The following is a 24,256-nucleotide window of genomic DNA, read 5'->3' on the forward strand; positions in this document are numbered from 1 at the left end:
TTGAAAGTATGAAATTATGAATTCCAAGTACTTTCGAATACATTTAGAGCTTCATTAAATGAAAAAAATTAATTTTAGATCCTTATAGAATTCAAGAAATCATTTTTTTGCACTTTGCCGAGCCTGAATTTTGAAATTATTATTTTTATTATACCGACCGACCCATATTTTTCCGACGAGCTGCCCGTAGACCAACAAATTTAATGTTATTTGCCTAAAACATCTTCAATACAGCCTTTGCAGATGTTGAAGGTGGAAGAAACCTAATACTATTATTCAACAAAGCATACTTCAATGTAGTTCGACTGTGAAAATTTGTGCAAGAATTACTACTTATGTACATGCACAATTTTATGACTTAATTGTTTCCTTTTCTCTTTTAATACTTGTTTTATATTCCCATGTGATTTTATGATTTTTTTCAATTTTTTAGAAATACTGAACATTTTGCTTGTAGCTTACTTTTTAACTGATGATGGACGTGAATGTTCGAAATATATTTTGTGATTTTACCTTATGAACCATTGCAGTTCAAACATTTATCTGTAGAATTACTACTGACACCCAAATAAGAAACTAAAATGACTGATACCTTTGTCTTTGCACAACTGACACACAGGATATACAGTTTTTATAGTTTGCCAGCTTCTCATTCATACCGTCCTTGTGGAAGTCCAGGCTACCGCAATGAACACAAATGAATCGATCAGTTGGACGTTTAGTGTAAAGAGTGCTCTCGATTATAGAATTACAGTGTATATACCAAACCGTTGACCGCAGTTGTTTCAAATGTTTTTAAAGTTCTTTACAAACATGTTGAAAGTTTTCACAGAAAATCAAGATTCCTTTCTGGGTTTAGCAAATTTTGGGTGGTTCAAAATTCTTCACCGGTTATTGAACACCTAAATCGGATAAATGCTAAGAAAAAAGCACAAAGAATTTCTACCTTCGATTTTGCTACACTTTATACCACACTTCCTCGTGAATTACTTGTAAAAACTTTGACAGATATTATTAATTTCGTTTTTGATGGGGCCTGTCGCAATAAACTTGGATTTTCTGCAAATTCAGTCCATCGGACAGCAAAAGGAAAAGATAGCAGATTTTTTACCAACATTTCCTTATCAGAGTGTGTTGAATTTTTAATCAAGAATTGCTATTTCAAAGTTGGTAATCATATGCTCAGAGAAAACATCGGTATCCCGATGGGAATAGATCCAGCTCCATTTTGAATTAACCTTTTTCTTTATTATTACGAATCTAAATATGTACAAAATTTGATATCTACTAGTTCTCCTAGAGCATACAATTTTCATTCAGTTGGTAGATTTATTGATGACCTTTGCGCTATCATGGAACACATGCAACGTTTTTGGATCCCTCACGATAACATATGGCTTTAATAACATAAAAACACCATCGCTAGAGATTGGAGTGAGACTGTTAACGAACTGAATATTGAACCTCTTGAAGTAACCAAAACAACTTACAAAAAACATCTTAAGACCTGGTTATTGGAGTCACTGATTTAAACTCTAACACTTTGTTTCTTTAATAGATTGATGACAATCACTCGTACAGTCACTCGTAAACATTCAACCGCCACATAGATGAAACCAGCACTCATCTCACACACTAGCTCTATGATTCCATTATTTCCTTGTACCCATTCAGAAACATGCTTCCTGGCAATCTGTTCTTAATAATAACTGGCGCCCTCTCCCCCTCTCTCTCTCTCCATACAAGATCTTTATGGTGGTTACAAAATCTTTGTCATACAACTTGAGCTAATTTTTTTATTAACAAGCATAACAGATACAGTGTAAAAAATTTTGAGAAACAGTAACAAATAATATATATTTTCAAAGATCTATTTACCTTCTAGCCTCAAGATATGAACTTGTATAGTAGACTTTATATATTTTGAGAAATTTTTAGTACATTTTTGAGTAACTTTCACCCATTTCGGTGTGACAAAATTTCCAATTCGCCAAATTAAATCCTCGCCAAATTTTACGAAATTGATCTATCGCTAAATTAAATTCCCGCCAAAAATCGTATTTTGGCCAATCGCCAAATTAAATCCACGCCAAAATTTATCCACTTAAGGTAACATCAATTGTTTGACAAGACAGACGCCTTTCGCTTTTTCATCGTAAGAATGCCACATAAAGATAGTAATTTACCATCAATCATCTTTTACAGTTCTATATATTCGGAGGTCCTACGCATTGCTAGATGCACTCTTCTTTTTGAAGATGTTCTGCCCAGAATTTCAGAATTTTTCAAGCGCATGCTCAATCAGGGACCTGAAAGATCTTTCTTGCGAAAACAAATTGTAAAGTGTTTTTTTTTGATAGATTTCCAGAGACTTTTATAAAATTCGGAGAATCTTTAAATTTTTTTTTAGCGCAACTGCATATTTGAAAAATTGAAACATTTCTTTATATTATGTATTGTATGTTCTTTTTCGTTCTTTGCCGTGCAGACGGCTGCACGGACTGTCGAACCGGGTTCTGGGCCTACTTTTTGAAAATTTGTGTTTTTTGATACTTGTATTTTGTCGTTTGTCTTGTTTTTGTCTGTTTTTTACCCTTTTTTGTATTTGTGTGGGAGTTTTTGTTTATTTTTCTATGTTTGTTAGTTTGTTTGGACTGCGGGTCGGTTCAAGGTTATGGAATCTGGGGGAGGCTGAGTGTTGGACGTCCTTAAAACATGTTTAAAGCCGCTGCGCCTGTCGCAAGTCAGGGACTCCAGATTGCATTGGTTGGGTTTTTGAGTGGTTTATGGTGTTTGTGTTTTTCTGCTTGGCTTTTTAAACTTTATGTCTATTGGTTTTTTGGTTCTTTTTCGCATAAAATTTCTTGACAGGATGTTTGATTGGTTTGATTTATATATTTAGGAAAATTTAAAAAAAAATGGAAAAAAACGTATAATTATAAAAATATTAGTGCCTTTTTATGTTTCATCTTTATTTTATTTAGTATTTCCAACACTTTCTCTCCTTGAGGTCACATCTCTGATCTTCAGCATATATATAGTCAAGAAGTATAAAACCTTCAACAACTCAAAATGGAAACAATAAAGACAAAACTCACAAAACAAAAAGACAATATAAATACCTTAATGGAAGAAATTTTGGCGGAAAGAAAATTTGGCGGATTTGGCGGATTTCGCCAAAATCCGCCAAATTAAATTTATTTCACGCATTCCCCAAATTTGTGCTATTTCAAGCCTTAAAACAGGTTTTTTGCTTATTTAATAACGCTTTGGCCAAAAATATCCTGCAACCGCCAAATTAAATTCTCTCTGAAAAAAATTTTTCGGCCATCCGCCAAATTATATTCCCGCCAAAATTTCTTCCTTTAAGGTACAACAAAAATCTAGAATGAACATTCACAGAAAATCAATCAGGTTGGAATTGAAAAGGAAAATATGATGACATAGACATCCATCAATGCAAAACTAGTGATCTAAAGTGACTACAAGGAAGAAAGCGACTCAATATGAGTTAAGATGGAAAACAGTAACTCAATATGAGTCAAAATTTTTTTTAAGAAAACACATTATCTGTTCCTCAGTTTTCGACCTACACAGGATTTTTTCTACACGGCCTTTTACAAAAATATCCTCCTATATGATGGAAATAGGGTTGTGTAGGTAGGCCAAGCAGTGTTAATTAGACACCACCACAGATAAAAAGATGTAAAAAGATGTGTTTAGTGAAAGTATGAAACGCACGCAAATATAAAATAAACTAAAACTTAAAATCCACGGAACCAGCCGAAGAAACAAAAATAACCATGAGAAAAGAAGTATACTTTCTACTAGACAAAGTTGCCACACCTTTGACACGTTTCTGCCATAACGTTGTAGAAAGCATACTAGAAGGGAAGGAACTGGGATTAGATCGCCACTATCCAACCCTGTGGCTCTAACACACATTTTACAGTTCAAAGAAGAAGATGGAAAGAGTGGGAAAGGAATGAGAATTTAAAAAAAGTCGGACTAGAACCCGGTTCGAATCAGCTGTTTTGAAGCTCGTCCCACACGTAAACAGCGTGTCTTCCAACTCACGCGCAGCTTTAGTGGACAGAGTTTCCTTTAGGCTATAGATACATCTGGGCTTGTCGCACTGATGACATTTGATTATCTCAACAACCTTCTCGAAAGGAACTTGTAGCTAAGGTAAAGACAGATAGAGTGTCAAGAAAAATTGTTTAACTCTACACGCTTTTTGTTTTATAAGAATAACTTCTATAAGAATATCAGGGTGACATTTCGGGTTTTGAACAATTGTTTGGAAAAATATATATATATAAGAATAATGCTCACCCTCAGCCAAAGGAAACTATTCATATAGAAAAAAAAAACGTGCACTGCAAGAGAAATGATTCTTCAATCATTGAAAAAGAGTTCATTCGAGCACTGTTTTTAAAATAGGGTCTCTCGTGGATATGCGGTCCCATAGATAATAGAAAAGATAGTTAAAGAGAAAAGAGAGAAGATATTAATTTTTCACAGATGTTTTCTGTAAACAACACTCCTTCGTGTGTTGATTTCTAAGATAAGGGGAAGACGGGGGTATTAATTTTCAAATACAATAGATAAAATAAAGTAGATTAGAGGAAAACCATCTGTAAAATAATAATGTTATATTTTTTTTATAAGAAGAAACAGTTTATGACATCTTTCTATAAGCCGGTTTTCCTATAAAAAAAGAGAAAGTGATGGTTTTATTTATAAGAAAAACCCAATCAAGTATGTATCACAGGGGGGTTTCTTTATAAGAAGTTCGGGGCTGCTGAGCTTTATATAGACCTTGGAGGTAGGGTTTAGAAAGGTCAGTGGTTGGGTCGGGGCGGGACACTTAGCTTTTAAGCCGACTCGCATATAAACGGTGAAAGAAAAATTTACTACTATTCCGGGGGGATACACGTTTTTTTTATATGAACAAACTATATAAGAACATAAAAGGCTTCGATGGTCAAAATATCAAAAACAAGTTAAGTTAAGAACATTTTAAGGCTTTCGTGGACTCTAAAACACCAATTCCTGAGTCAATTATCTAAATTCGACCAACGTCAAAATTTACGAAGATTGCAACCCTTTATTGACAGACTTATGAGCACTCTTACAGGGAATCTTTTCTATGTTTCATCGATGTGAATGTCTTATTCGTGATTTGATTGGTATATGGGGGGGGCTTCACGGTTGGCGGATGAGCAAAATCGATCTTTTTTTCGAAAAGAGTGGTGGAATTCTACGAAAATTTTGACGGAAATTTTGAAATTGGGTCCTCTGTCGAAGACAAAAAATTAGGCAATTTTAGAGCGGAAAAACGGAACTTAGGAAAGAAACGAGTGGAATTTCGGAATTAGCACCAAATAGTCCAGATTTCCGGTACTTTTGACAAAAGCCTTGAATTCCAAAACAATTTTTGGTGGTGAAATTGTGGTTCTTTTTGAGACGATTGGACGGAGATTATGGAAAAATCCAAAATCTTGGATGATTGCCCGGTTACTTTTGCATTCGCTGAATACGCTGCAATAAATAGGGAGCCTTTAAGCCCAAAGAGAAAGGGCAGTATATATATCGTTAATGGGTAAATTCGAATATCGTAAACTCTACATTAAAACATCCAAATAAATCTCCTTCATTCTATCGGAAACTTAATACCAGGTTCTTTACGTGTATTGTGTTCTTGATTTGGCGGTTGGCCAAAGTGCAATTTTTAGCGGTAACTTAATTTAGCGGATGGCAGGCTTTGTAAAATTTGGCGGGGATTTAATTTTGTGGATAAAGATTTTTGTTTATTTTGGCGGGAATTTAATTTTCCCAAAAGCCGCAAAATCCGCCAAATTTAACCCCCGCCAAAACTAACACATTTAAGTAAGGAACTATTGAATTAATGAAACAAATTCTTTTTTGCATAAATTTGGTATTATTACAAAAATTTCACACAAGTTAATGATAATAAAACATACAGGGATTTAAATATTAAACACGTTTTCTGCATTAATCCCGTAAATCCAGTTTCATTGCCTCTAACCTGTTGGCGATTAAAAAAGCGACTTCAGTCTGATGTTTCATAACTGAAAAACCCTGATAGAAGGTTCGTTAACTACGGCCTTTTTCTTCATTTAAATTAAATAAATATAATATAGTGGTCTGATAATAGAATATAGTAATCAGAAAATTGAAAAGTAGTGAATCTAAAGAGAAAATCTCTGAATTGTAAAAATGATTGATTGGTTGCATCAGAGTGAGAATTCAGGGCCGCCTCTTGACAAAGCGATAATCATTTCGTGTGTCTTTCACTGAGAAATTCATTTTGATGAAAAAAGTAGCGGTAAGAGATGGAATTGCAGTGAAACTTAAGTTGAATTTTGGCTCTAGACTTAGATCAGTTCAACGAGAAAATCAAACAATGTACATATATACATGCATTTATGACAGATAAGAAAAACCTCATTTCATGTTTGGCACCGAAATCGAATTACTATTTTCTTCGAACACCGAGACACGGACGGAAAAAAAGCTATTACCGTCAAACCCCAAAAAGCTACAAAATACGAGACACTGAAAAGAAGTATGAAGTATGAATGTACGAATAACTTTATCATGAAACGGTTACACATGATTAAATTTCTTCAAAAAATAAGTCCATCACCTGAGTGAAAACATGTGACATGTTTCCTGCTCTTTTCATCAATGGGATTTTAATCAGACTGTGTGAAGAAGAACAATGTTTATCGAAAATACTTCTTGCCTCTCTAAAATCATCATATTTTTCTTCGTAATCGAGACGGTCCTTAAAATCAACTGCTAGCTCATCTGAAAAATCATTGTTTTTCAAAATAAACGATGATACTGGTAGTTTAAACCACTTTAAAATGGTTGATTCTTTATCGTGGAGAAACTGACTGAAAATGTCAGGTTGCCAGCGAGACTTCAGCTGAGACAATGTAGATGAAAAGTTTTTAAAATTGACAGATGTTTGATCGTCACCTGATTCGTCAAGGACCCTGCCGACGCACCGGACTTAACGAACTACCCCGCTCGCAATAAACACATATCAAACTCTAGATAAAAAATGTTTAACTCATATTAAAAGCCCGGGGGGGGGGTACTAGGGTTGGTGAATGAGGGGTATGTGCGGACGGGACCTCCGAAAACCGACCCTTAGAGAGACCAAACTTAAGTGAAAAAGTGACCCTTAGAGAGACTTTTTCGAAAAATTTTCTCTGATTTTCAAAAATTTGCTACCCTTAGTGGGACTTTTTTGTAATTTTTTCCCTCAAAATCCAATTTTTTCTCTAAAAATCGTGATTTTTCCCACCCTTAGAGAGACTACTTTGAAATTTCCTGATTTTTGTAACCCTTAAAGAGACTTTGAAAGGTGAAAAACCCGACCCTTATCGTCCGCACATACCCAGCATCTATTTTTGCCTAAGTACCCCCCCCCCAATTGGCTTTTCAATCCCTACACCCAAAGAGCCGAAAACCCCAACTCAAAACATACCAAAAAGTCGAAAAGTGGGGTACTTGTCACAGAGTAGAGGGGAAATGCCGTGACCTCAAGTAAGGCTACTACAATAATTTGGCCTAATTATAATTGATGTCTGATAATCTGAACTGCAGGATCAGGGAACGTTTTGTAGTAGTAGTTCTCTGCTCCTTATACTCACAGATGATTAGTCTTGGTGATAAAGTCATTTGAAAATAACTTATTTAATCTTTCTTGTAAATATCGAAAATATTGGAGGAAGCAATATCTTGGAATTAAACTAACCTTTTTAAAATAAGATTTAATGCTTTTTGTCTTCAACATTACTTCGTGATGCGTACTGAGCGGTATTTTGGTATAGTTTTCAAGCCTATAACGCCAATGTATCAAAAGTTTGTAAGATAAACCTTTTTTCTTGCGATGTAACGAGAGTGGATGGGTTCTATACTACCCCCTACTACCGGATATCTTATAGACGGGGCTGAATAGTACAGTTCGGATAAAATTTTTAGTTTAAAATGATAGCCACGAGCTTTAATAAGACCCTGTTTAAAAAATATATCGTACCTAAGTGATGGTAATCTTTTTTGTTTCGTACTGAAAAGAAGTAATAAAATTTATAGAAAGAAAGATTTATGGGATGTAGAATGGGAGACAGATGAACTTTGGCAGGAGCTATAGAACTGAATGCCACTAAATGTAACAATGAGACCTTTAATGTATCGCAGTCTGTCAAACATTGGCCTATAAGAGGGGTGGGTAGAGCCATTTCTATAACAACCCTCTTTCTGATTTTAAAATTTCTGGGAGTTGATTCGAAGCTAAGTTGTATGACTGGATCATAATGAATTGCCAAAGTATGGCCGTTCTATCAAAGGGAAATTATTTCGAGTAGTTTGCTTAGTGTCATGAAGACAGAAGTTTATATCTATTCCTTATCCCCGTCATCATCTCACATTTATCTATGTTTTAATATTAAACTAACCTCTGGAAAACGAAATCTTTTGAAAGCTCTGGTCGAGAAAGCCGAAGGTTGGATGACGTTGACCAGAAAACGTTCCCAACAGGGATGGTGGTAGAAGTGTGGTAGTGCTCGTGTGCACGTTTTTCTTCAGTTTCGCATGCTAGTATAAACAAATGAAAAAAAGTTTGATCTTGGAGCAAGCTTTTGCCGAATAAAAAGTCATGAGGAAGCTTCTTGCGTATCGTGATATTTTTTATAAGAATTTACAAAAGGATTCACCACCTTTGAACTTTGTGATAGAAGCAAGAAACTGTGAATGTAAGGTTCGTTTAAAATAAGATTAGGAATGATGTAATATATCCAATCATAGTATAGCATATTTGTCATAGTTTTTATTTGACGTCAGTTAGTCAACACGCATTTTGTGCAGTTCTTCAAAAATGGTTGAAATTTAGCAAAATCAAAAACATGAACGAAAAAACCAACAAAAAGCAAGAAAAACAACCATTTGAAGAAGCTAAACAAAACCAAACATGCACTCCCACCTCCTGCTCAGATGACGATGACCAAAACCGTCTAAAATGCCGAAAATGCCACCGCATGGTACACTACGAGTGCACACAATTACCGCTTTATCAGCTGCAAATTTTTGCCAACACTTATAACGAACAATATCTATGTCAGAATTGCGTGCGGATAACACGATCTCTAATGAGTAAAATAGGTGAGAACTCGTATCATATGATGCAGAGGGAGATTGAGAAGAAGGACGACGTCATTAAAAAGCTCAAAACCAGCTAGCCAAGAACCGCAGCCTTAAGAACGATATCGAAAACATCTTAACCAATAAGATGGCTGACTTTGAAATAAAAACCAAGCAGATTATAAAAGAAGAAATAAAGCAAACGACGAATTACATAGAGAAACATCAGAAAAAACCATACGCTGAAAATAACGAAGAAACACAAGGATAATTTCAAATCAGCAGTGAGAGAACACCAACAAGAAAAACAAGAATGAAGAAAGAGAATCGAATCAAGAAAACGAAAATATTATTATACATGGAAATGGTGGAATTAGAGGTAGACAACAAAGAGGAACAACAGGAACAGGACAAAATAGATATTGAAGGTATACTAGGTAACATTGGCGTTCAAGATATCAAACCGTCCCACCATCATCGCATTGGACAAAACCAAAAAGGGCTACATTGGCGTCCAATCAAGTTGATCTTAAAAAGTATAGAGGAAAAAGAACGGATAATGCAAAATCTGCATAAGCTGAAACGATTCAATGAAATTGGTGGCTTTAGCATCACAGACGACTTCACCATCAACGAAAGAAAAATCATTAAAGATATGTGCCAAAAGGCGAAAAAAATGAATTCAAAAAATGACGATTTCGTTTGGCATGTAAGAGGAAGCCCTAGAACAAACCTTCGCCTAGTTCGAAAATCTAGGACAAAGACCAAAACAACGTCTTCTCTTCTGTCCATATCTTCTGACGACTGGACGACAGATGAAGAATTAGACAATTTATAAATCTAAAATTATTTCGTAGAGGTCGATAGACCTGTGAAATATAATTCTATGAATATAAAATATAGTGAAAAAGAGTTATACATATTTGCTTTGATGGCTTCATTGCATCTTTGACTATCTGGCCCATGAGTCTTGGCAGTCCAACATCAAAACTTAGGTGGACTGTGTCTCTTTTTTTCCAGGTTTGCAAGTCGGTCACGTCCAGTTCGATTGTCAAATAGTTCGTATTCGTTTGAGACGTAACCTCTTGCAAAACCGTATTTGTTTTAGTTACATCGAAATCGAGTCTCGGTGGTATTGAGTCAAATGTTATCTATAACCGCAATAGATAAACTGTTAGTATTGGGACTTTGAACCTGATAGATTAACTACAAAAGGTGAAAAATTAACCGCCACATCAGGAAGTTTAAAAAATACAGATGACAGGTGTTTGCAACCGGGTTTTCAAAAATTTCTAATTTTGGATAAAAAATGTAGGAAGAAAGTCAAAAATTTGGTAAATTTGGGACCCTTTTGATGGGACTTTCATCGAAACTTAGCCCTTGTAGAACAAACATGGGTTCTAAGGACTCTTTCTTATTTGTAATCCTTCAGGGGACAAAAAAGATTTAAAGGTCCTAAAAGGGCATCTCAGCTACAAACCAAATACAAAGCAAAATAAATCAAGATGAACAAATTAAAAGCTTACCGGGGTCGAAGGGAATCTTTCCTTTGCGACTTTAATAAGTGCTTCTAATACTTTGGTTTTTACCGATGTTGTTTGTTCCAACAACAAAGTATAAACTGGATGGAACTACTTCAAATGAGACATTTCAAAGTCAATCCGGATGTGCTCAACGGTTCCACCAGGGGTGGAATTTATGTAAAAATTTGCAGGAGCATCCAACTGGTTGCTCTCAACATACGGTCGAAGGAGGCTGTCAGAAAAAACGGCTATCTGAAGAAAAATGAAAAACATGTTTCTTATTAGTTTTATGAAGCGAACTTTCTTAGACAGTGCTGAAAAAAAAATTTGAAAATGTCATTATGGATATGAACGACTTTTGTTTCATTCAAAACGGAAACTTCATTTAAACACTTCAAAATACCATTTTTACGTGATAACCCCAACCCTTATTAGGCATGAGAATAAGTAACAGCTGATAAGAAAGTCCGAGTTACCGTTAGTTACAGTTACCGAAATCTAAATTCAAATAAGAAAAACACTCACAACATTATCCTTGCAATCGGATAAAGCATGACGACTTCTATTTTGCTTGCCAGAAATACCTTTTCTCCATGAATACACTTTATATGGTTTTCCGGTACCGTAACTGAAAGTAGTGTAAATTAACGTGCATGAATTATTATGTAGTCAAAACTCCTCAAACAGGATTTTACTTTTGAAACAAAAAGACATGGTTAACAGAACAGAATTTGTTCGAGAGAATTGAGGGGTGGTAACATTATTGTTATTATTATTTATTCATAGAATTATATTTCACAGGTCTATCGACCTCTACGAAATAATTTTAGATTTATAAATTGTCTAATTCTTCATCTGTCGTCCAGTCGTCAGAAGATATGGACAGAAGAAAAGACGTTGTTTTGGTCTTTGTCCTAGGTTTTCGAACTAGCCGAGGTTGTTCTAGGCTTCCTCTTTACATGCCAAACAAATGTCATTTGAATTCATTTTTTTGCCTTTTGGCACATAGCTTTAATAATTTTCTTTCGTGAGGTAAGTCGTCTGTGATGCTAAACCAACCAATTTTCATTGAATCGTTTCACTTATCAGATTTTGCATTACCTTTCTTTCCTCTTACTTTTTAAGATCAACTATTGGACGCCAATGTAGCCCTTTTCAGTTTTGTCCAATGCGATGATGGTGGGACGGTTTGATATCTTGAACGCCAATGTTACCTAGTATACCTTCAATATCTATTTTGTCTTGTTTCTGTTGTTCCTCTTTGTTGTCTACCTCTAATTCCACCATTCCATGTATAATAATATTTCGTTTTCTTGATTCGATGTCTCTTTCTTCATTCTTGTTTTCTTGTTGGTGTTCCTCTCACTGATTGAGATTATCCTTGTGTTTCTTAGTTATTTCAGCGTATGTTTTTTCTGATGTTTTCTCTATGTAATTCGTCGTTTGCTTTATTTCTTCTTTTATAATCTGCTTGGTTTTTATTTCAAAGTCAGCCATCTTATTGGTTAAGATGTTTTCGATATCGTTCTTAAGGCTGCGGTTCTTGGCTAGCTGGTTTTTGAGCTTTTTAATGACGTCGTCCTTCTTCTCAATCTCCCTCTGCATCATATGATACGAGTTCTCACCTATTTTACTCATTAGAGATCTTGTTATCCGCACGCAATTCTGACATAGATATTGTTCGTTATAAGTGTTGGCAAAAATTTGCAGCTGATAAAGCGGTAATTGTGTGCACTCGTAGTGTACCATGCGGTGGCATTTTCGGCACTTTAGACGGATTTGGTCATCATCATCTGAGCAGGAGGTGGGAGTGCATGTTTGGTTTTGTTTAGCTTCTTCAAATGGTTGCTTTTCTTGCTTTTTGTCGGTTTTTTCGTTCATGTTTTTGATTTTGCTAAATTTCAACCATTTTTGAAGAACTACACAAAATATGCGTGTTGACTAACTGACGTCAAATAAAAACTGATTATTATTATTGTAATAGTTGTTGTGCTTAAAACACGTAAGGACCCTATATCCACGATAAACTTTTAGCAGTCGGTTTTATGTATCGGGCCTATTATAACGTCTACTGTGCTTATAGAATGAAGGGACCCTATATCCACGACAACTTGTTTTCCCAGTGGGAGTGATGAATAGTGACTTATAAAACATTTCTTGTGCTTATAAAATAAAGGGACCCTATATCCACGAGAGCTTGTTCACCAAGATATCCAAGAAAAGTCTTTAGGTATCGCTGTTGTGCTTATAACACGTAAGGACCCTATATCCACGATAAAACTTTTAGCAGGATTATTATACTTCGGGCCTATTACACCAATTACTGTGCTTATAAAATGATGGGACCCTATATCCACGAGAGCTTGTTCACCAAGATATCCTAATAAAGACTTTAGGTATCGTTGTTGTGCTTATAACACGTAAGGACCCTATATCCACGATAAACTTTTAGTAGGAATTTTTATGTATCGGACCTATTAAAACAGCTACTGTGCTTATAGAATGAAGGGCCCCTATATCCACGAGAACTTGTTTACCAAGTTAGAAGGTAAATACTGATAATGTGCTTATAAAATCTGAGGACCCTATATCCACGAGAACTTGTTTTCCAAAAGAAGTGATGAATAGTGACTTATAAAACATTTCTTGTGCTTATAGAATGAAGGGACCCTATATCCACGAGAGCTTGTTCACCAAGATATCCTAATAAAGACTTTAGGTATCGTTGTTGTGCTTATAACACGTAAGGGCCCTATATCCACGATAAAACTTTTAGTAGGATTTTTTATATATCGGGCCTATTATAACGTCTACAGTGCTTATAAAATGAATGGACCCTCTCCACAAGAACTTGTTTATTAGTTAGACTTAATACTGACATTGTGCTTATAAATATGATGAGGACCCTATATCCACGAAAACATGTGTCCCAAGATATCCTAATAAAAACTTTAGGTATCGCTGTTGTGCTTATAAAACGTAAAAACCCAATGTATTTCCGCGACAACGTCTTAACCAAGTATTTTGATACTTCTATATTGTGTTTATAATATCAGAACCCTTTAAGAGAATATTCCCAACCCGAATACTGAGATGGTCAGCGTTTGATAAGGGCGTTTATTATAAAATGCGCAAACCCTTGAAGAGATTTGTTTATTCCAAATCCCTGATTGCTAGGATGTGTAAAACTTTACTTACCTCATTATGCTTATGATAATATCACGTTTTCCAAAATGAAAATGATAACAATCGTTCGACGAACAAAAAAATAGATCTTTGATGCAGTTAAAAGGGAGTTAACACAACATGAACCACTTTAAGAATGAAAAAAATATTCTCAAAAGTATTGATTAAGCAATTTACGATACTTACTTGCTGAATTAAGCTTTCTTTTTTTTAATTCTTTCACCTTCTTCAATAATAAGAAAGTTAAAAATCAAAAGGTAATATAATTGAAGCTACTTGGCCGTTTAGTAAACATGATATATTTCGTAAAAAATTGAGCAAACCCCCTTGTAAAAATACGAACTACTCTCCTTCGCAGTTTTTTTCAGAGACCCCATAACCACAGAAAACCCTATTTCCACGAAACCCTATATTAACAACAGCGCTCGAAGTACAGGTGCATTGAAAAGAAAATTTATTTCATACCATTCAATTTTTATTATTACATTTCACAAATTCATTAAACGACAATCACTTTGTTACTTCAAAAAAGGCGTAAAAAGATAGCACGTATAATTGCATTGCATAAGAAAAATTTTTCTATGTAGAAGAAAAATATATTTTAATGAAGCAGAGGCTATAGCCTGGATAGCCAGGCTGTAAACTATTTCACAGTCTAGTTTTTGATATTTTTATGTTCTGGTTTACAGCCTGGTCTCCCTAGAGCGATTTGCATTCTCTTTAAGAGAATGCAGTCCGCTTGCTTGCGCTCACTTCGCTAAAGCCGCAAGGGCCAATCTACACAGCGCGGAGCAATTCTAAAGCAAAAATAGGATAGTCCTCTGTTGCTAGTGAAGATAGGGCTTTCTGTTACATGAAAACATGAAAAAGAAGAAAACAGAGGCAAATTCATTTTCCAAGAAAACATGGTTGGTCAAGATAATGCATGCAAACTTTTTTATGGACTTTGGTGTAATCTTTGGATGTTTTAAATAGTTTTAGATCTTGTAAGACTGCTTTATATTAATTTCTGTTTTGCTGCCCTGGGTTGACTAGGAAACATGGGTTTGCACTTTCTTTCTCTAGGGAGACCAAGCTCTATAATTTTAGAACTTTGTGTGTTGAGGTAATTTTTGTTTTTTCTAAAATTTTGAGCTTGGATATCCAGGCTACAGAGGCTAGTGAGCTTTCCAGGTTTCCCAGGGTCTGTCTGAACCCTGCTTATTGCGGCAACTTTTTATGAAATTACGATTAAGAGAAACTAAATGTGGACTTTTTCCTTCTCGTCATAAAGAAAGTATCTTAAAGACTAATTTAAAAAATTGAACCTTTCTTACCCAGCCGCATTTTTCTTCTGATGATCTTTTCCTGAGGTGTTCAAGGAAGGATAGTCTTTCTCAGTGGTAGTAACCTTGCCATACAACTCATCAAAAATGCATTTAGCATTACCACATTTTCTGAATTGAAGCATATACAAGCCTTCATTCATATGGTCGGAGAAGGACTTCTGACGAGATGGATAATTTGGTAATTTCGGCTTGTTATGCGGTATATCACCTTCTGTTGTGATCATTGGTTCAATCTTTGACCAACACGATGCTATCTCTGAAGTGTCACGAGAAGGGTCGAATGTCTCAATAGGTTTTCCTTTCAACTCCATGGATTGATAGCATTGCTTTAACTTGTGCTCTGTAGACTGGTTTAATAGGCACCAGATAGCCCTTGATGCTTTTTGGCCTTTGAGCGAATGTCTTTCATTGTTTTGCAAATTTTAAGAGCATCTTCATATTCTCCTAGATAGTCTCTTTCTAAAGAGAGACATTGCATAGCAATGTTTAGAACAGACATGCAACGTTCTGCCTGGTTTATGAATGATTGATTTAGTGCACACCTGCCAACATTTAATACGTCGAGATCCAAAATGCGAAATAAAGCAAGCAAAACACACTGGACAAAGAGAGAGGTAATGTTATGATCACCCCCACCATCCGAGAAGATGCACATATAAGGTAACACATGGATATTTCTTGTTCTCACCGCACTAAACAACTTGACGATATGTCGCCTAGGATCAGACCCATGGAATATAGAGTCCTTGATTCCAACATAGATTTGTCCTGTGAAAAACGATTTAGTCACCTCCTCTGGAATGACAACCATGAATGTAACAGAGGGTGTAAAATTTGCCACATGGTAATTATGATCGGATGCTTCAAGTTCAACGTTTCTCTTCGTTAATGCCTTGCGATTGTGGTTATTGGCATTTTTAATGTATGCAAGTCGATAATTTTTTCACGTGATTCATTTAAAATTCAAGTCAAATAAATGTGTGCACTTCCATTCATAAGCTAATAGACAATTTTCATTCCTGAATGAAAGGTCAGTGTAAGGAAATTTATTGGAAAAAACAATGGATTAAAAAGAAGCAAAAAGAGGCAATTTAGAGCAAAAAAATTAAATTCTATATATTATATGATATTGAACAGTTCAACTCACAAGAAGTAAGCATTGACATAATGTGCATCCTCGTGATATTTGCGTATCTGCCTACTTTGTATCTTGTGTATAATATCAAAAAGGTTCTTGTGGGAATTTGATGTCTTTCTATTTGAATGGTCAGGCATGAACTGGTATCGAACTGGTCTCGGATGGAATCGGTGCATCTGCGATGCCATTCTTTGCTAATCAATCCTATACCTGAAAATAATCAAATATTATTAATTATATTGATTATATTATGTTTTTAAAACGGATCTAAGGTCAACCTTTTATTTCACTTTAATTCTAATTAGTGTACCTGCCTGTACTTCCGGAAACTGAATGAAGAACCACCTTAGTGTTTCAAGTGCGAAATTTTAGTCTTTCTTTGGTAGATAGATGAGCTAGAGAAATTGCCAGGCAAATTTGTTCAATTTTCAGGACTAAAAATATGTAATCTTTAAAATGCCTTTCTAATAAGTTGAGCAACAGAGACGGCTAATGGCATGGGGGTTGCTGAATTCTTCCTTCTCTCTTCAGCTGCTTTACCAAACAAACTCCTCCAAGTATTTGTCCAATTTGTCGTAAAACAATTTAAAATTTCCTTCCGGACGGCCCTCATTGGATTTTCGCTTGTCTTAAATCAAATTCACTTCACCCTCTTCTCCAACTGCCATGGACGTAAACAATTCGAACTGTTCATCTATTTCTGACTTATCACTAAAAAAAATATTTTGGTACCTTAGGGGAACTATTAAAAATACATGAATATATCAATGCAGGAGAAATTGGCATTAAAATGGTTGCACATTAATTTATTTCTTCAATGTCCTTATACTTAGAGTTCTTTCTCTGTTTAAACTTTTTAAAAGACAAACAAGAAATTTAGCCAGTGAAACAAAATCTCAAAGAATGACCTTACTATTTAAATTTCAGTTTAACAAATATATGTACAGCACCTGACCCCGAGAATGTAGTAAACCCCGAGAATGTAGGTTTCTCATTTTTTAGCATGGTAGCCTAACGATAGTTCAACTTCATAAAAAGTTGTTTCAGTGCAAAATGTTACATATTACTGATTATCTCTAGACATAAAATTTTAAGTTGAATTGATTTTTTCAGGGGAAAATCTGAATCGAAGTTGATTGGATACTACTCGAATGGAGACATTTTTTAAATAAATCCTCTCTAAATCGAAATCTATTGGAATTAAGTTATGATGATACGGTATTTTCTTATTCCTAATAAACTAAGGAAATGTGGAAAATATAAAAGATATTTTAACGAAAATGTTTGACCTATTATTTGGGGTTAGTTGACCTACAATTTGGGAGCCTTCATAACCCGACATAAAAAGTCTGTCAAATTATACAAAACTTTTTTGTTGTACTTTCATAACATGAAAGTATTACCTGAGAGATGATTAATGTTGGCATTTTAAGCTTTTACGACGTGTCCCAGACCCGCTGGGACCCCAGTCCAATCGGAAAATTTGCCTTAGTTTGGAACAATAGAATTTCTATCCCCATTGGGAATTTAGTAGAAATGTTTGACCCGATGTGGGAAAAGTTCCACCGGGGCTGTGAGGCAGGGGTGTTGTTACATTATTCACATATTTTAACACAGAATCTTCAACCTACAAAATAAAAACAACTTTCTTGTCTCTTCTTTTCGTCCTTTCTTTTACTTTTCATCATTTGTAGCACAATAAAATTAATATCTTTGTAATTTTTTGTCAGAGTATATTTCTAAAGTATGAATTTCACTTAGAGAACAAAAATTTCCGATGAATACTGAAATTTCGCTCTCAGCAACCGAATCTTTTCACCTACATTCTGGGGGTTAAAAAGCGAAAAAATCCAATTTTCAGAATAACAAAAGCTCTTTAGAATATTGTTTTGGCATAAAATATTTCTAAAATTTCCTGTTATAATTATTTCAATCGAAAAAATATCAACATTTTACTATTACTGGATTTAAAGCCATAAAACCAAACCTACATTCTGGGGGTTATAACGAAAATGGGAGTCAACTTCAAGGACCAAAAAAATTAGCCTATCTATCAAAAGTAATGAAACTAACCCCTGGGAAAGGATTTTGGGAGTTCAAAATTTCGTTTAAACTATTCAATATTTTTTTAAATGCAAATCTATATCTCTCAGGTTTGATTCAAATTTCACCTACATTCTCGGGGTCAGGTGCTGTATTGTATTGTTTGCAGGTGAATGTCATATTGTTCTGTCACAGTCATTGTAAAATTGTCAATACCCAGTATTGTCAGTGAAGCTGTTGAAAAGATAGTACATTTTATAATTGATGTTAGCTTATATTGTTTGTATTGTGTATTCATATCATATTGTGGTTTGTCTATCTTCAATAGTTTTGCTTTCTCTGTCATTGTTTAGCGGTTTGTCATTGTAAACATTAAAAATAAAGGTACCTTGATATTTTGCCGGTCAAAAATGCAACAAGGCCCCGTCTTACAACAGGTGTGATACTGGCAATTTTTTCATAATTCTTTTGCATTTGCTCAAGCCAAGGATTCCTTTTCGAAGGTGGGCACCAATTTTCTCATCATAATCAACGTTTCACACTGCTTCATGAGATTCAACTTGTCTCCAATCTTCCAAATAAACACAGCGTTGCCTAGATGGCTACCACAATTGTATCTGAACATTTGAATACTAAAAGTCATAATGCAATACATGATTTTTGTAAGAACTTTTGGTAAAAGTATTTTTTACTAGAAATTGCTTGTCCTTGAGTTTTCAATGCCTTACCATGTTGAATAACCAGATAAAAATTTATAAAACTTAAGCTAAAAAGCACCAAAAATAATGCATGATTTTACTTTTAAATTTCTTGTTACTTTGTCTACCATTTTCATTTTAGCATTTTTGCAGACTAGTTTTTGTTTACATTTTTGCTACCATTTGCTAGATCCAAACCATTTCTTGTACATATATTATTTCCAAAGCATTTCAAGTACATTTATGATGACATCATCAATATTTTTATATAAATATAGGATCACTTCTCACTCAGTTCTTTCACTCATAAGTCCTTGAAGAGTCAAGACATGATGTTTTGGATCAAAACTTCAAATTTATTTAAATAATATCTCAATTTTCAATTGTCAATTCAATTTTGCACATTCAGACTTTGTCTACGTTTGGTCATTTGGCTTTCAGCCATCTTGGTCAGCTTCCAGCTGTCACTTCTGGCCACTCTGGTACGTTGTTTTTCATGTTTTCTCTCTTTTTGTTTCTTTGTTTGCATTGTGCCTCGCCTTGAATGAACTTTAGGTTAGCCTAGGTTAGAGACATATTTTCAGATATTTAGACTTAGTCTTTTTTCAAACTTTTGGACTTAGATATTTTTCATGAATTCAGACTTATATATTTTTCAACTCAATTTAGACTCAACTTATACATAGACTTAGATTTCGTTCATACTTATTCAATTTTATTTATTTTCCAGTTATTTATAAACTCATTTGTATCTATTTCAGTTTGAACCCTCTCTCAATAAATGGTTCCAAGCACGTAACCTATTTGTGATAGTCTGTGAAGCACCCGATAGACAACATTCAAACAGACTCAGATCATCCAACCAATCCAATCAAATCCAACTCAACCAAATTAATCGATCACTCAACCGAATTAATCGATCACTCAACCAATTGTATCTATCGACCAATCAAATAAACCGATAGAATCAATCACTGTATCACGCTGATCATCATCGTGACACGCCCACTTCAAATCACTTCAACAAGGTACATAAATATATCTTCATTCAACCTTTATGTCATCAAGACCTAAACGTAATATCAAACCAATCAAGTACGATATACTTGATTCAACTGGACAAGTCGTATACAAACCAGACCCTCAATCTGAAGTTGCGCCTACTTACCAATCAGACATTTCAAACGTACCTTCACCAACCATGTCAGAGTCTGACACAACCAACTCTGATATAACAGACCTGATAGATGAGGCAAATGACCTGATCAATGAAAGTCCACTTCGTGCATGTGTCACATCACAAGAAGTTGATGACCTCATAAAAGAACACAAGAGTCATCGCACATCCATCCGCCAACTTGCAACCAGTAGCGTGGTGGGTGCTTCATTGCTGGGGGGACAAATCGCATTTTGTCCTTTTTGGCGCCCCCATTTTTGCTAGTAAGCGCCCCCTCGAATTTAAGAATTCATTATTTAGGCAAAAACTTCTAAGGATGTTGAATTAAGTTGAGAATACAGATACAAATAATGTGAATGAAGCTTATTTCCTCTTATTTTATTTTAGAATAAAAACCTCTTAAACACAAATTATTTTCCAAGGTAGAATCCTATACGACGTATATAGTTAGAAAAACTGTTTGTTTTCTTCAAGTTGCTACGAGTTAGGCCTTTTAACGAAATTAAAAATATCTAACTTTTATCTTCCTGTGTTACGAGTATTTTAGCTTAATTTTCTGTTGTTGTGAACTTAAAAAGTTTAAAACGCGTATGATGTAAAATCTTAGGACTAACGATAACGAATAGAAAATGAGAAGACAAAAGAATAAGCTATAAATTCTAAAGAAGTGAGAAAGAATGAAAAGTAAGAAAGTAACAAGGTCTTAATCAATCTACAAAATGAGTGCTTTTGAAAGCTCTGGTGAACTCTTTCCGAGTAAGTCAATTATATTATCTCGATCAAGTTCTATTAAAATTTTTCTCTCCGTTGACATCAACATAAGTCCCTCCAACCTTTCCTGCAGCATAGAAGATCTTAATCTGGTCTTGATACGTTTCAATGTGGAAAATGACCGTTCGGCAGAGCACGATGTAATTGGAATAGCGACCGCGATAGAGTAAACACGAACGAGCGTTGGATAGGCGTCGATCAGCTTGTAAGTACTGTTCGTTAGAATTGAAAGGCAATCAATAAACGTATTCTTGGTGACATCGACATCATCTTTTGGTTCAACATCGGTATCGGTGTCATCAGCCAAATCATCTGTTACGTATGCTTTCGTTTCGATGACATCAAGATTGAACTTTTCGAACGCTTTCGCAAAGCTAAACAATTCCGAAGCACACCGGTATGAATCAATCTCATAGGTTTGACAAAATTTCCTGACTTTTGCTTCGACATGACTCGTCGTTGGATAGATTTGAAAGAAATTAGGAAACGACCTTGGTGAGAAGATCGTAAATGCTTCCAGTACGTGCTTGCTATCGGAAAATCTATCTTTTAAGCTTGACGTAACTTGGTCGAGTGCAACATTGAATACATCGATTCGCCATTTATCCTGGGCAGTTGGAGTTGATTCAACTGTTTCTTCAGCTTCACTGTCTCCTCCTTGTACGATTTCCGGTGCGGGTTTTCGCTTTCTGGGGGTTCTCTTTTGTTCCCATTCCACTCCTTCGAATTCAGATTCTACGTTGTCGATAATGAGTTGGTGATTTCTCCTCAGGGTTGTTAATTGATTCTCTGCTTCGGTGAGGATTGTTAGTGCACTTCCAAAGTCTATGTTAGTTCCTTGCAATTTTCGACTTAGCGGACCGGTAATAGAGAAGATCTCCTTAAACAGATAAGCTGTTGCTAGAAACTGCTTCGTTGAAAATAGCTTAAGCATCCCATCTGCTGTACTTCGTTTTTCTGCTTTGTAAGACCTCCCAACATTACCCACGATTTTTTGAAGCATTTCTATAATCGCATCGTAACGTTTCACAAAAATATCTAAAGCAAATTCCCTGGCACTCCAACGTACGGTATCGATTCGTTTTAAAGAAAGAACTGACTTTTCCTTTAGTGCTTTCTGACAATCTTCAAATAACTGATGAATTGGTTGCGATTTGGAAACCATGGCATATAATGCCTGTAAATTGTCAAACAACTGTTCAACGCCTACAGAAGCGGTAGCAGCGTCGCTCAAGACGAGATTTAAGTTGTGGGCATAGCAATGAATGAAAATGATGTGTGATCCAGCAAGCTCCTTAAATTTTGCTTGCAGGCCATTGTACTTTCCCGACATATTAGAAGCACCGTCGTACGTTTGCGCTACGACATTTTCGAAGGATATCTGTAAAGTTTTCATTTCTTTCGACACTTGGTTAATCAACATTTCAGCGGTAGTACCACCAACTCGAGTACAAAATAATAAATGTTCACTTACGTATCCAGTTTTCTCAACAACACGAACACACAAACTGAACTGTTCGTGCTTAGCAACGTCTGGGGTTGTGTCTGCAATTATAGCCCAAGCTACACTATCTTTGATGAGATTTGCCACTTCTTTTGCAATTTCTTTGCTAATTATTTCGATGAGCTTATTCTGTGTGTCATTGCTTAAGAAAGTCAACTTGTTACCTCTACCAAACCTACGTGCCTTATCGCCTTTCTTGGTTCCCTTTTTTTTCTCCTCTAATTCAAAATGGGACTTTTCCACGTTTGCTAAATGGGCAGCTATCACATCATCGTAGCTGGCAAGGTACTTTAATATTTCTAGGAAGTTTCCCTTGTTTACCGATTCATCAGATGCCAGGGACTCTCGATGTCCTCGAAAAGCAAGCTCCTGTTTCCCTAAGAGAACTATAGTGTCTATCACTCGCTTCAATATTTTTCGGTTCGATTCAACCTCCAGCTTTCTCAATTCCTCCAGCTTTCTCAATTCCTCCTGCTTTTTATCCTGGGCATCCAAAATATCTCTCATCGATTTCTTTTGTTGAAACATAACCTGGGCAAGCTTTGAGTTGATGTGGGTAGTTGATGCCTCGTGATCTGGTACTGATGTGTACTGCTTACACCAATTTGTGAATCCTTCTTTGACAAATGCGCTTCCCTGATTTTTACGTTGACTTTCACCTCGGGAAGTTTCGTCAGAGAATAAAAGGCATGGGATACAATACAACGCGTTACTTTCAAGCGAGTAAGTAAGCCATGATCGATTCGACCCGTCTTTTCGAAAAAATACAGTTTCAGAACAGTGTCTATTAACGTTTTTTATCATTTTCTGTCTTTTGCTTAATTCAGTTTTTGAAGGCTGACAAGGGGTTTGATTGAGGTAGGCTAGTTTTTCCTCGTGGCTTAGGCTTTTTCCAAGAACGGAAGACACATTAAAAACCTTTTCGATGTCATCAAATTTAGTTTCATCATGTTGATCATCCTCCGAAGATTCTGATTGATGGTCGTAGTGTTCTAATTGAGGGTCAAGGTCACGATGTTCTATCATAAACGTGTCTTCTATTTCCATTGAAGATATGTCATCAGAAAAGTTTACGCTTGCATTACGAGGTTCAAAATCAGTACTATTTTCAATCATTTGTGGTTCAAAACCAAGTCCAGGTCCAGACGAGCACTCCAGCTGTTCTGAAAAGGACTGTGTAGAAGACTCTTGATTTTGAATTAATGTCTCGCTTATGTTGTTATTTACGGTACTTTCATGAGATTTTGGTTTGAAATAATTGTCCATCTGAACTTTATACTTCGCTTCCTCGTCTAATCGCATCTTTTTAAATTTTCGGTTTTGACATCCACTTTTCTTTTTCTTGTTTGAAGTACTCGTCTTTATGTTGCTTTCTTTCTTTGTCTGTCTTGTTGTTATACTACTTCTGTACTTTCGTGCTATCTCTCAATATATCTTTAAAGCATACTCGCACACATACAAGTCATGTGCACATCTCTCGAGCTCAATTTGGAGGACATCTGTTCTATTGTTATTCCTTTTAAGACCCACAATGTATTTAGAGGTGGTAAACGGAGAGAAAATTGTGTGTCAATAAAGAGAAACACCTAAATCAAACAGAAAATCGAACAAAGTAAATGAAATTATAATAAAGATTTCCTCTCTCTTTTTCACTTCTGGGTCCACTTAAATTATTGTTTTTAAACGTTTCTTAGCAACAAGAAAGGGCGCC

The 24,256-nt window shown here is 35.4% G+C and overlaps 1 protein-coding gene across 1 annotated transcript; it reads right to left on the bottom strand.

Moving 5' to 3' along the window:
* Positions 1-20,982: 20,982 nt before the first annotated feature.
* LOC136807505 (zinc finger MYM-type protein 1-like) lies at positions 20,983-23,847 on the bottom strand. The gene has a single exon (XM_067064089.1). It carries the CDS (start codon positions 23,845-23,847, stop codon positions 20,983-20,985), a length of 2,865 nt encoding a protein of 954 aa, XP_066920190.1.
* Between the last annotated feature and the right edge of the window lie 409 nt (positions 23,848-24,256).

Source organism: Clytia hemisphaerica, unplaced genomic scaffold, assembly GCF_902728285.1.
Source record: "Clytia hemisphaerica strain Z4C2 unplaced genomic scaffold, Clytia hemisphaerica genome assembly, whole genome shotgun sequence".
In the NCBI taxonomy this organism is placed as follows: Eukaryota; Metazoa; Cnidaria; class Hydrozoa; order Leptothecata; family Clytiidae; genus Clytia; species Clytia hemisphaerica.